This window comes from Pseudorca crassidens, chromosome 15 (genome assembly GCF_039906515.1).
Source record: "Pseudorca crassidens isolate mPseCra1 chromosome 15, mPseCra1.hap1, whole genome shotgun sequence".
NCBI classification, from domain to species: domain Eukaryota; kingdom Metazoa; phylum Chordata; class Mammalia; order Artiodactyla; family Delphinidae; genus Pseudorca; species Pseudorca crassidens.
Window position 1 is genome coordinate 55,596,175 of NC_090310.1, and position 14,514 is coordinate 55,610,688.

General features: G+C 33.5%; 1 protein-coding gene across 3 annotated transcripts in view; it reads left to right on the forward strand.

Moving 5' to 3' along the window:
* The window catches only part of GPCPD1 (glycerophosphocholine phosphodiesterase 1), a 63,003-nt gene that overhangs the window by 12,402 nt on the left and 36,087 nt on the right, over nt 1-14,514 (forward strand). For 2 of the 3 annotated variants that reach the window (XM_067707539.1, XM_067707540.1), the window contains exons 4-7: nt 1,243-1,327; nt 7,069-7,144; nt 9,020-9,061; nt 11,058-11,181. In XM_067707539.1, coding sequence (XP_067563640.1) covers nt 1,243-1,327; nt 7,069-7,144; nt 9,020-9,061; nt 11,058-11,181 — 327 coding nt within the window. The remainder of the gene's footprint in view (nt 1-1,242; nt 1,328-7,068; nt 7,145-9,019; nt 9,062-11,057; nt 11,182-14,514) is intronic. The other variant, XM_067707541.1, reaches the window with a different exon arrangement.

Consider the following 14,514-nt stretch of genomic DNA (forward strand, 5'->3'; position numbering starts at 1 on the left):
TTCATGCTGAATTAATGTTTGGGTAATGGTCTATGACATGAGCTCTCAAACTTGTGTTCATCATCAGAGTCACCTGGACACTTGTTAAATTACAGAGTGCTTGGGCCCTCCCCCAGAGTTTCAAATTCAATAGGTCTAGATGTGGCGTGAGATTTTTTTTGTTTGTTTGGCTGTATTAGGTTTTCGTTGCTGCATGCAGGCTTTCTTTAGTTGCGTTGCGCGGGAGCTACTCTTCATTGTGGTGCGCAGGCTTCTTACTGCAGTGGCTTCTCTTGTTGTGGAGCATGGGCTCTAGGTGCGTGAGCTTCAGTAGTTGTGGCATGCAGGCTCAGTAGTTGTGGCACATGGGCTTAGTTGTTTTGCGGCATGTGAGACTTCCCGGACCAGGGCTCAAACCCGTGTCCCCTGCATTGGTAGGTGGATTCTTAACCGCTGCGCAACCAGGGAAGCCCTGGCCTGAGATTTTGCATTTCTAACAAGCTCCCAGTTGATACTGATGGTCCTGGGACCACACTTTGAATAACATTGGCCTATGATTTGAAGCTAAAAATCAGTTATAATCATGAATTGTAGTGAATTCTTTCACTGTTGAGTCTAAGCTTTAGAATTAGCATTAGAATATGTAGAATGACATAGTTCAGAGGAAGATGTTGAGTAAGATACAAGTACAAGTAAGATACAGACACTGATTGCTTGGCTAGGGAAATAGCCAGAGGCTGGGCAGGACAGAATAAGGGACAGTTGGGAACAGGCATTTAAGTTTGTGACCTTGGCCTCAAAGCCTCTTAGCAGCCATGTAACATCCCTAGCTAAGTGGAAAGTGAGAGGAGATTCAGAGGTCTGCACTGCTTGCCTTTTCTGTTTGGAATACTACTACTCCTGCTTCTTTGTATGGCTCATCATTTAGGTCTCAGCTCAGACAGTTCGTTCTTGTTGAGATCTCCCTCCAAAACTTCTTGTCAGCTCAGAAAGGTCAGCTAGCCCTTCCTATGTATGCTGTTTGCGTATATATTTGTCTATCCACATAAACAAGCAATCTCCTTGAAGATGGAGCTCTTTCTGCCTTATTCATCACTGTGTTCCCAGTACCTGGTTCAGATTAGGCCTGGAGTAAAATTTTGTGTAGGAATAAATAAATGGTATTGATCACAGACCTTACTTGAGGGGTTTTATGAATTAATGAAGACTTTATGAATTTTAGTTTGATACTGATGCTGCTACTTTAATTCTTTTTTCTCACAGCATGTTATGGAAAGCAACCATTGTACTTAGTAGAGGAGTATCAGTTCAGTACCGCTACTTCAAAGGGTGCTTTTTAGAACCAAAGGTATGTTTTCTTTATCTAGTTTCCAGTTTCTTTAGAAGACTTCTTTCAAAAGCAACTAACTTAAGTTTGGAAACATTAAAAGTAAAATGAGTTTGTTTAGATCAAATAAGGAAAAAATAACTCTAGCTTAATAATATTTTAGTACCAAAAAGAAAGGAAGTAGCCTCTTCAGAGGCAAATAGTGTGTGCAATGGAATTTTTAAAAGACTAATAGTAAGTATGTTCTGCAATATTCTTATCATGAAATTGGTTTTAATGATAAGTGTTCTTGATAGGTGTGCATTTTCTATAACTTTTGTAAACTAGTTAGTAACCAGTAGTAAGGGTTTTTCTTTTTGTTTCATTTTTTTAATTCATCTGTGGTAAAGATATATTTAGAAGTGTATATAGCCAACTTTAAGTGAGTAACTTCGAAAAAATTATTTCAACGCAGCCATCTCTTAGTGGCTGCATTAACTCCTATCAAAACTGAAGTCATTCCTTTTAGATTTTTTTTCAGTGATAGTGTTGATAGACCAGGATCTTTTCTGAAGACCTTTGGAATATCAGTTAGATCTAAATCTGCTTGCTCACAATGATTTATTTATTATTTTGGGAACATTTTCATATTTAGAAAAGTTGATTCTTTATTTTAAAGATACTTATTTGCTGAAAGGATTATTTTCCTTCAGATTTTTACCTTTGAGCACACTTTGGGCTGCATGTGAACAAGGGCTTAGGCAGGAGTCTAGGAAGCAAACATGGATTAGATCTTTTTAAAAATTTATTTCCCTTTGGGGTCCTTGAATACTTGTTACATGTAAAAAAAAAAAATTGCAAGCAGCCACTGTTACCTCAGTCTCTTAGCCACCATTATATAAAAGAGAAAAACTGACAAACCCACTTCAGCTGTCTTTTGCACCTATTACGTTTCTTATTCCAAGAATATATTGTGAATATACTCAGTAATTAAAATTAAATTACATTATAGTTGATCATTATGTTGGCTTATCTTGACAATAGTCTCACTTTAATGACTAAGGAAAAGATCATTTATTTGGCATAGGGGTTGTACATTGTGGCAAAGTTCTTTAGTATAAAGTGAACATTTGTGCAGAGTTATGTAGATCATAGCACTTGTGAGTTTGAAAGCATATTTGAGGATCCTGGTATGTGAAATTAACTAAATTTTACTTACGGGGGCATTTGGACAAGAAAAATCATGAGTCCTTTGGGCGTAGTTTCCTAAAGTAAGACTGTTGTCAACACAGGTCAAATTAAGCCAACCTACAGTATTTTCTCTTTTCATTGAAAATGTAACCAAAAGCAGCAAATCCTTCCAAAATGCCTTTTCCAAAAAATTGGCACGAAGTCTGCTTACAGTAAGAAACAAGTTTTTCCCCTTGTAATACTTGCAAAAGTTTACAGTATGTGTTGGTGAGTGTGTTTCTTTAAGTAGGTGCTCTGTATCGTGTACACATGTACCGTGTGATGCAGGGGCTGCCATGGTAAGTATGTTTTTCATGGAATAGAGTAAATAGCCACATAAAATCCCATGCATATGGCTAGAGGTTTTTTTTTCCCACATGCCAGCTTAAAGTGACACTTCTTTTTAAAGTTGGTGGCGCTTTTTAAATGAATCATAATTTTTAATAGAATTAGAAACTTTGTCTCAATTGTGCATTGTCAAATGATAGAACTAATGTGCAAGGAATCTTAAATCGTGAAATGATGTAAATTATTGGAGTATATATTTTATGAATATAAAGAATGATTGGAAAGCAAAATGATTATGAAAGCATTGAAAAACTGAAATGGGTAATAAGGTTAATTTTACTGGGTCAAAAGTTTTAGGTTATCCAAGCAGTTGTAGAACCTAAGCTAAAAATCTTGTGATCTTGTCACTTGACCTTCAGAATTCAGCTTACTCATCTATAAAATGAAGGGTTTGAACTATAGATTTCTTACATCCCTTCCATTGCTAAAATTTTTCTATGAATAAAATTTTACCATTCATAATTTCTCTTCCGTAATTTGCTCTTTCTGGCATATTCCTTTTAGTTTAGAAGTTAAAGACTCTTGAAGTCCTTTTTCTCTTTAATTTCTCACAGCTGTATCTTCTTATGCTTTGTAGAATTAGAATCAGGTGTTAATATATTAAATTCTAAAATAATTTTTTACAGGTGACAAATATTATCTTATTTAAACATAGCAAACAAAAGTAGTAGATATTCCTGGAATGGAAACATTGCTGTGAGTCTGCAGATAACCCATTAATTTCATATCTTCACCAAAGATAATTTTTGAATTAATGTGTAATTTAAACATTTTTTAATCCATGTTCACCCCTTTTTATTTGTGGCTGGAATTAGGGATTGTTGTCTCATACTGAGATGTTAGCCACTTTTTAATTATATTGTCTTTGAAATTTTTCATTCATTTCAGTGAAATAGCTTATTTTTCAGTAACATCTGCTTTTAATTTTTACAGGTGTTAACATTCACTCATAATTAGATTCATTACAAATTCTTTTACCTTGTTCTTAACGTCCCTTGATTTTTATTTAAATCCTTTAACAAAAGAATCAGTCATCTGGTAGGCAGACAATTGTTTATTTTCGTAATAGCCCAGGTTGTCATTTTGTACAGTGGTTTCTTAATAAAATTCTTCTGCATGCTAAATACCCTCAGCTGTTAACTATGAATTTGAACCATCTGAGAGATGTATGTCGGCCTAGCCTTCTTTGCTTTACTCACTCCTAAGTGACCGTTTTTCTTCCTGGTCTTGTTAAAAATAGTGATTTTTAACTAACTGGTTCTGGCCTCTGACATAGATTAAAAATTCAGAGCCCCTTTCACATGGGCATTTTTTTTCCATTTTTTTCAAAATCGTAGAAAGGAAACAGTGAAATTTTTACAGTTTACGCTTAACAGTTTTTATGATATTTGAAAGCAGTGATATTCCATGATAGTGATAGTTTTGCTTGGTGGTCTGTTAAAAACAAAAACCCCAGTCTACCTCTTATATAATCTTGTTTCTTTTTCTCAGTGCTTGATATAGCTGAGTGATGTCAATCAATAACTGTTTAAGAAAGCAGTCATTATGACTTTTTTGTAGAAACAGGTTTTTTGTATGAGAAACATTCCAGCAATCTTCTGATTTAATACATGCTAAAATGTGAAATAACTCTACCAGTCCTGTTAGTGGAGTACTGTCTTGGACTGATATTGTTACTTTTGTCTCCAAAGTGCTTAAAATTGTGGCAGTCTTACAGAACGGAACTCTTGTTTTTTGCCTAAGATCTTGAAGAATGACTTACTGCATTTAGCATATTAAAAAGGATTGCATGTTTTGGAATCATTGCTAAGATCTTTAATTTCCCAATGCTCAGGTGTTAAGGTTTTTTTTTTGTTTTAAAGAACATTGGTAAGCTAAAATTTAAGATTACCTACTAAAGTTTAATAAAGTAGTCACAACAATTTTGGAAATTCAGTGTGTTTTAAAACTTGGTTCATTTGTCAATATTATCACATTTTATGTACCAACCATGAATTTGTAGTGTGAACGCCAGTAGACACAATTATAAGCCATCTGTTGAATTGACCCTTTGGACTGCTCCTCAAGACTCCATTCTGTTCAAGCCTAGTTAGCTTTATGCTATGGTTACTGGGTTTGTGAACAGGAGTGGAGTTTTAAAAATTACTGCTAAAATATGTTCCCTCTCAAGTGTTTAATCCACAGGGCTATTCTTACATGATTAAGTATAGATACTGTAATCAACACTTTTTGTGAAATTCCCCTGATACCTGAATTAAAACAAAAACTTAAAACAAAAACAAAGTCTCTCCTTTCTTCTACCCACTTTTAATCCCTGCTGATATTTACTATTATGTTCATGGCACCCTTTCAAGTCACATTTGATTAGTAACTTTTATAAGAATATGGATCTACACCACTTTTGTAGCAAAGAGGATTTTTTTTTTTTTTTGAGGGGAGTGCAGGGGACATGGGAGGGGTGGAAGAAGGGAATAGATTAGTTATTTCTGGTTGCCCATTATTGCTAAGAAACATTCCTATTTTTATTATATACATTTGTATCTTTTGAGGGTTAGAAAGTTTGATGTGTGAAAACAAATTCAAAAAAGTGACAGCAAAAAGTTATAGTAAAAAACGTCTAGCAGATGCAGGATCAGATGTTTCTTGTTTTTTTAGCGTAATTCACCATATTTTAAGATTAGTACTTTCACATTTACATTTTTAAAAATGTCTACACAGTTTATTATCAATTCACAAGTGAACCCTTATAACAAGGATGTATTCAGCTAGAGAAAATGAGTTCCTGTATTATCCCAGGATTAAGGAATTGAATGTATATCTAATGCAATTTTAGTTTTCAATCTTCAAAAGTTTGCAAGTTTTAAAAAAAGATTTTAACCTCTGGTTATTTTAAATGACAGAATTATCTCTTGCCTAATTTGTTACATACTTATTTGTTATCATTTGGCTCATTTGTTATTAAATAAAATCAATATTGAAATCCTATAAAATGTTATAGAAGAGTATTTAATGTCATCTACAGATGTAATAAAGAGAGAAGCTTATATGTTCCAGACTTAAGAGTATATATGTGCCTAGACAAGGGTTTAAAGATAAGTGAAAATATTGATAGTGATTATCCCTAAGTAGTGTGATAATGGGTGATTTTTGTCTCTTTTTGCTTCTCTGTATTTTACTAAATTTCTTCTTCAGAAGAAAAAAAATACCTTGTAAGGATATAGTTTGAAAATTTTCTTTTAAAATATGTATTTAAGGATTGTATTTTGGCACATAAGTTTAATTAGACAAGTGTAGGGTTTTTTGTTTTGTTTTAAATACTTCAAGAAAAATTAGGAAACACTTCATATACTTCAGTACTTTAGGAACACACAAGAGAATCCTTGTGGTAGTTCATTCTTGCGTTTAAATTGCTGTAGACATTATCAACAATACATAAAGCTTTATTTTCTTTTTTAGTAAGAGAATTTGATAACAGAAGACAGTATTAAAATTTTTCACACTGTATGAATTTATAAACTTTAAGGCAGTAAGAGTAAAACTGGATGTTCATTCCCCTTTAATCAAACTTGTTCTTCAGATTTACCCATGCATGTGTCCTTTCCTAAAGGAAAGGGCTTCCTGTGCTCCTTAGAAACACTGGTTACTAAAATACGAGAATCTGATATTCTTCCTGTTACCTACTTACTAGTTAAATATATGTAATGAAGGACTTAATTATGCCCTCTAGTTCCTTGAGTAACTTGTGATAATTGATCTTGAAGTATTTGTTCTCAGTATTTCTACTATCAGAGAGTTTAGGCTTTTTCCGAACACTTGAGGAGTTACTTCAGTCTTCCAGTAATACTTCATTGACTTCCGACATACCAAACATAAAGTATATTTGCTGTTAACTTTAACTTACGACAGAGTATCAGTTAAAGATTAAAACTGAGTATTGTAGGCAGATTTAAGAATGGGTTTTAAATGGTTTTATTTGCCAGTTCATCTTATTTTTGTTTACTGCCTCACCCTCATTTTCTTCCAGCATTCATCATGTTTTTTGACCTGGTACATTCCTGATTTTTCGCATATAATATTGATATTAACAAGATGAATCTCTTGGTTTCATAATTAGTATAAGACTTAGGCCACAAACATCTAATGGCATCATGGGTAGAAAATAAGATACAAGAAATTATTGCAGACGTTTAACTTTTAAATTGCAGACTATCGGTGGTCCATGTCAAGTCATAGTTCACACGTGGGAGACTCATCTACAACCACGATCAATAACCCCTTTAGGTATGGGCATTAACTGCATCTGTTTGAGGCATATGCATAAAGTTACTAATATGCTGCACAATGGCTTAGTGGGATTTAATAAATATTTATTTTAAAGTTTAAGGTCAATGCATTGTCAGTACTACAAGTTTCACTGAGCATATCATGGGTCTTACTTTCAAAACTAAACAGTTCTTAATTGCCTTTCTTCTTAAACTTTATTAGAAATGTTTGCCTAGTTATTTTTAATTTCTTGAATTAGATGGGTTTATGGTGGAATATATATTTATATTTGGAGTAGTTACAAAAGTTTATAAAATAGCATTTTTTTTAACTGAGCATCCATCCGTGGCTTTGATATTACTTGCTCAGAGAACTTAGAACATTTGAGGAAAGAATTAATCCAAAACAATGATTCTTACATTTTTAACTTTGAATAGTAATAGAATAAGTTATTCTATTTGTGTGTGTTTTTTAAACTAGTAAATACTTGAATAAACTTGTATGAATGAATTGAGATTTCTTGGTTGTAGCAGACATTTTCCCCCAATACCCTGCTGGCTATGTTAAAGTTGCTATTCAGATAATTTTTGTTTGTTTGTTTGTTTAAACGTTATTTAGTTTTCTTGTGCCTAAAAATGGCATTTCTCTTCATACAAGTATTTTTGAATTTCCTTTTCCATACTGAGATTAAAATTTGAAGTTCTTTTCACATACATTAAATTACCTACTTGGTTTCATCTATAAATTGACTTAGTGCTGAAAACTCTGTTTTAGTTTCCAGAGAAAATTAGAATTTAAAGAATAAATGGCTTGTTATTTACTAGCTTAGATTAGAAAGTAGTGAGAGATTCTGCTTTACCCTGTATATAGCAAGGACACATCTTGTTTAAACAGCTATCTCATTCCATCCTCTTTATTGGATTTTCTTTTTGTATATACATTTTTGTAATACATTTTTGATAGTATATTTAGAATTTTTATGTAGTGTACTTTAGAATTAAAAGAGTGCCATACTGAGGTTGGAAATTATTAGGAATTGAATATTTAAAAAATTGCATTTTGAAGCATCTTGCAGTTAAATATATTTTCTTATTTTGAGAAAGTAGGATGATTTTGTTTCTGGTCTTTTTAATAAATGTATTTTATACTTTTGGAAAATAAAACTTCTGAACTTAAGAACTGTGTGAAATATACCAGAGAATCTTTATTGGGAACTGTCACACTTATTTTAACAAATTCAGGTTTATGTTTAAAGTAAACTGGGAAAGGAAATAGCAGGGAAGATAATTAGTATTTTACTCAGAGGGTGGGGCTTAACAGCTTTTCTCATTTAGTTGAAATTTCTGTTAGGAGGCAATGTGCAAACACTTACTTTTTGGTAATTCCTCATAGCTCTATATATACAGGTAAGTTTATGCTGTTTAAAAAGCTTTTAGTTGGCTATAGAGAATAGTTGGGGTTTGAGGAGCATTATATTTTAGGTAAGTTCAGAATACGCACTACGTAAGAATAAGCATTTTAATTGTGCCAAGACCTTTGGTTTGAAAAATCAACCAGGAGATATTGTTGTCCAGCAACTTGTCAGTCTCATGCATTGGTTGGTATAAACATTTGTCCCAGTGCCTCTAGAGCACCTCTCTGAGGAGTTTTCTTTCTCTTCCTTACAACATTGTGAATAATCACCATGAATATAAGAACCATTATTGTTTGATAGCCTCCTTAAAAGGGATTTCTTTATTGAGGGCTACAATAAATATGCTTATTCACTTTGGGCTGCTTTTAAATTCTAAATTAATTTTTTAAAAAATCCTTAAGGTAGGTAATTTCTCAATTGTTCATTCTGTATATACATCATGAATTTTAACTAGATTTTCTATTTTCCTTCAATTTTAGAAAGTGAAATTATTATTGACGATGGACAATTTGGAATCCACAGTAAGTGAAACTGAGTTTTGAAAATTTTTATTCACATGGTTGAGATGTTACCTTACATTTCATTAGAAACAGCACAGGGAAATATGACAGTATGATATTGCAAATAGAGACTAGAAGACTAGATCCAAAAAACAAATGCATTCTGTTAAATAATAGTTTCCAGTATTATTATTATTATTTTGGGCCATGCCACGTGACTTGTGGGATCTTAGTTCCCGAACCAGGAGGATTGAACCCACACCCCCTGCAGTGGAAGCAGAGTCCTAACCGCTGGACTGCCAGGGAATTCCCTCCAGTATACTTCTTATGCTTTAAAATTTTATTTATTTTTTAGTTTTTATTTGGCTGTTGACTTTAGGTATATGAATTAATATAATCAATTTAAAAGTATTGTACTTAACTGTTACTATATCATCACTTAACACTACTATGTTTGAAAATGATGTTAATTGTTCTCAACATTTAAAGTGTGAAATGTTACTCATAAGCTATGTTTGTGCATTTTGTGTTTGTATGTGCATTTATAGTAAAATCAAGATTAAGTAGCAGAATGTTCTAGTAATTATGGCTGAGTATTTAAACAATTAATTTACAGTGGAATATGCATTCATATACTTTCTGCATCAGTAAATACTTTATCCTAAGGATTCAAGTTTTTTCTTCAATGACTGGAATTCTCACAGTGTATCAGCATTATCATGCTAAACTGCATTTTCATTTTAGATACTATACTGTAGGAGTCAAAAGGTGTAAAGGGGGTGGACAGAATGTGTGCTTGCATTGACTGTGAACCAGAGATAATTGCTCATAACCAGTTTGCATTCCTGTTGAGTACAGGAAGGAATAGGGCCTGAATGTTTTGGTTGTGGTTTTACTAAGTACATATGTTTATCCACTTTAGAAATGTACATGCTTTTGCAGTATTTGGGCAGGAATTTAACTTATTTTTCTTGATTTTGTTTGGGATTATTTATATCACATCATAAGGTAGTCTAACATACTCGAATAGTTTTATTTAGTGTTTTAGAGACTACACAAAATTTATGCTACATGTTTTGGAGAGCTTTTTTAATGGAGAAGTTGTTTTCTCATTTCTTCAACTGTAATGATGACATTATATCCTTCTATTATATGTTAGTTACTATGCATGGTTATAAACGGATGGCATTTCTTTCGTCATCTGTTGCTGTTGTCTTCATCTTCCTAAGTTCAGCGTTAGTTGGCCTTCAGGATAGAAAGCCATTTCTCCAACTCTGTCCATTTCTGAAAACAGTTTAAAATTAAGAGATGGTAGTGGTTTCTCTTCATGTATGAAATTTGATAGTTATGAAATCATACCTAAGGAGAAAAGCTTCTTGATTTTTTTTTTTGAAGTTCTCTTGATGAAGAACTTAGGTCCAAAACAGTTGTCAGCTCCCTGGTATTTATGAAAATGTTATTACCTTTGTTAGTAAGAAACTTCAAGTTAAACAGTGCTAACAGTGTTATCACAATCATGCAGTTTATCTATGGCAGAATATGTAAACAGAGAATACATTTGTTTTGTTATTACCACCTCATATCTACGCTGCCAGCACTAGTGGAATAACTAGTTTCAGCTGAATATTTCATGTGAAACTTTGGAAGTGTAGTAGTGATCCACTGCCAGTGGAACAAATGCTAGGTGAGAAGCCATCTTGGCAATATGTATTCTTTCTGAGATAGATTTGTATTACTTCAATAATATATTCAACAAGAGTATTTTAATTTACTTTAGTGCTAAAGTTTGGCTAGTTGTTAATGTTCATTTAACTTTTCCCTCCTACTTGATATAAAAGTTCTTTTTCAATGACAAGTAAGACTACTTATATATTTGCTTTGGAGAGAAATACCAGTGATAGATAACCTGAGTATATTAAACGGAATGTGAACTAGAATTGTCAATATATATTGTACTTATTGGATTGGCTTTAAAAATATGTATATTAATTACTGTTCTTCATATTTACTTTGCCAGATGGTGTTGAGACTCTGGATTCTGGATGGCTGACGTGTCAGACTGAAATCAGATTACGTTTGCATTATTCTGAGAAACCTCCTGTCTCAATAACCAAGAAAAAATTAAAAAAATCTAGATTTAGGTATGACCATGTGTATTTGTTACTTAGCCTATTTATTTTCACTAATGGTGTAGATTTCTGATCCATCTGGTTATAGCCTTTATGTGTATAAACTAAGAAAATAAACACAGATAATGTCACATTTTCTAATAAATGCGGTGTCTTGTGAGAGTGAACTGCTTCCCTGCCTGAAGATTGCTACAGTTAAATGTACTTATGTTAGTCTTAATCTCCAAATTGGAAACAAGAAAATTTTGTTTTTACTTAGATAAGTGATTTCTAGGCTTACTATCTTTGTAGTTTCTACCATTTAAAATTTCTTAGTGTAGCAATAAATATTTTGTTTTAAAATTGACATAACGAAATGATTTTGAGCTAAATGAAGGGAGAATGGCATGAACAGAGAAAAATGATTGTTGGAAATATACTTCAGTGTCCTAAATTTTCCGGTGGCTTGAAAACGAGAAACTTTTCCGTTAAGAAGGTCATAGTTACCATAGCAGTTCCAGGTTAGTTTAATTTTAATCTTAATTTAAGAAGATTTAGGTGTCAAGCTTTGTATAAATAACAGAATAGTAAGTAACTTAATTTTTCTGTAATGTCACCATGTATATGTGGGGCTTTTTTGTGTTTTTTTTTTGGTGGTACACGGGCCTCTCACTGTTGTGACCTCTCCCGTTGTGGAGCACAGGCTCAGGACGCGCAGGCTCAGCAGCCATGGCTCACGGGCCCAGCCGCTCCGCGGCATGTGGGATCTTCCTGGACCGGGGCATGAACCCGTGTCCCCTGCATCGGCAGGCGGACTCTCAACCACTGTGCCACCAGGGAAGCCCTACCATGTTATATCTTTGAGTGAACTGATTTCTCAACGACAGAGGCAGCCCTATCATTTGAATTTTTATAACTTTGGGACTGAGAGTTCTAAGTCTTGATACGTTATGCAGCTTTTTCTGACAAAATGTCAGGGCTGGGTTGAAAGGGCCATTTTCAGTAACTGAAGTAATTAATAGTAATACTTATTATCTTCAGAATAAAATTGATAATGATGTTGCAGTTTGTAAATCCATAAATGTTTTACAATAACTGCTGAAAATATTATAGTACTTACCTATACCAGTAATAAAATACATAAGGGAAAGGGTGGGTAACACTTCACAGCCCTTTCCATTGGCTATTCTGTGAGTAAAGAGTGTTGGGTGTACCTTGCCTCTGTTCATTAGCTTTTCTAGGCCTCTGCTTTGCTTCTGAAAAACCTAGGTAATTGGACCACGTGGCTGATCTGCAAGATCCATTTGATCACAGAGATTCTCTAACCAGTTAGTCATAAATAACTGAATATTTTATTTACATGTTAAAAGAAGCAAATAAATTGTGTTAACCGCTGTAAAGTGTTTTATTAGCATAAGACCTTGAAATAAAGGTAGCAGTAGAAGATAAAGCCTTGGTTGGTTGGGCTTATTAGGATTTATTTTTTCTTTGACTATAAGAAATTAATAGAGGGAATTCCCTGGCAGTCCAGTGGTTAGGACTCTGTGCTTCCACTGCAGGGAGAACAGGTTCGATCCTTGGTTGGGAAACTAAGATCCTGCATGCTGCGGTGTGGCCAAAAAAAAAAAAAAAAAAAATTAATAGATAATTAATGGGGTTCTGATTGCATTGTACATGCATCCTGAGTCCTGTACTGTTCTTGTTTATATAGTGATTGATTATATTATTGTATTGCTTAAGCTTAAACTGGAAGATTTTTATAACCATACTTAGTTGGGCTCTACAAATTAAGTGACTGATTCCTACTGAAATAATTGTGCATAGCTAGAAACCAATGTTGTTTTGACCATCTTTTTCCCCCAAAATTCTATTATCAATAGGTTAAGCCTTCAGTGGCTAGAAAATAAATTTATCTGCAGGTTTATCAGGACTTTTAAAAACTTAGCAACAGCATTTAAATTTTAAATAAAACACTAGATGATGTTTTATCTCATTACCACCACATTTTCAACAACACAAGTTTCTCTTTCGCTTGATTCCACCAGAACTTGGAAAGCAATGTTACTTATGGTAGACTATAACATTTATATAGCTATTTGAGTAAAACCTTTAATGTTTAGTTCATTTAGAACTAAATTCTTTCATAGATCCCTTTAAACTTGATTTTTTTGGGGGGGCATAGATGCACATTGCTATTTGTAGGTTAGCCTTTTTTGGGGGGGGGGCTATGGCACGCGGGATTCTAGTTGCCTGACCAGGGATCGAACCCCTGCCCACTGTTTTGGGAGCATGGAATCTTAACCACTGGACCACCAGGGAAGTCCCTGGAATAGCCATTTTTAATCTTCCATTTCTTCCTTGCTTGTTCATTACTATCCACTTGTGGTCGCTTTTCATATGTCCTGGTAGAGAATGTTTGTTCCTTCAGGCTGACCAACAAAATCAGTTGTTCAGAACTGTTCCTAAAAGTTTGGAGAGAAGAGATGATCATTTTTGTTTGGATTATTAAAGTGGTGCTGCTTTTGGTTTTACAGTATGATTACGGAACCTTATTACTAATTGAATAACCTGTGTTCATATCCCCTCTGGAAGGTTTCAGAGTGTGTGCCTATGAGGCAAGTCTGCACGGTGGTTGAAGGCAGCAGCGTCATTCGGAGAGAGCAGGCCTCACTAATACAGTTCTGTTACTTGTATTATTAAGTGGATCTCATTTAAATCTAGAATGAAAAGTTTTCCTAGCGCAGCTGTATTCTGTACAATAACGTTGCTTCTACATCACTGGTATTAAAGTTGTTTAATCTATGTACATTCCAGTTGGTGCAAGAAATATTCTAGAATTGAGTTGACTGTTTGGCATTACAAGTGCTGTGTGCAACTAATCGCTTCTCATTGGGAGTAAACTAGTCTTTGTGACCCAATAGCTTGGGTAACTTGTATTTTGTTTTCATTGCTGTGGAGTCTGTAAGAGTTTTAGACTCTTGGTTTATTTTTTTATTCATTTGTTTCATTAAAAAGGTACATACCTATAAATATACATACATAAAAACCATGAATACATGCAAATATATATATTTAATACAATAGTTTTCTTTAATGATGTACTGTTCACAAAGTACGTGGACTCACTGTGGTGAGAAGAAAGAGGAAATTTAAAAATTTACAACTACGAACTCTAACAGTCTTTTAATGCACACTAACAGAATATGGTTCAAATTTGTACTTGTTTTATATATATATTTGTGAAACTTCTCATAAGAAATTGAGATAGCCAATTATAAATGGATAATAGTAAATGCCCTTTTAGATTCATTTTAAAAAACCTAAAGAATTAATGAAAACAGCCTTAGGCATAATGAGCATTTATCT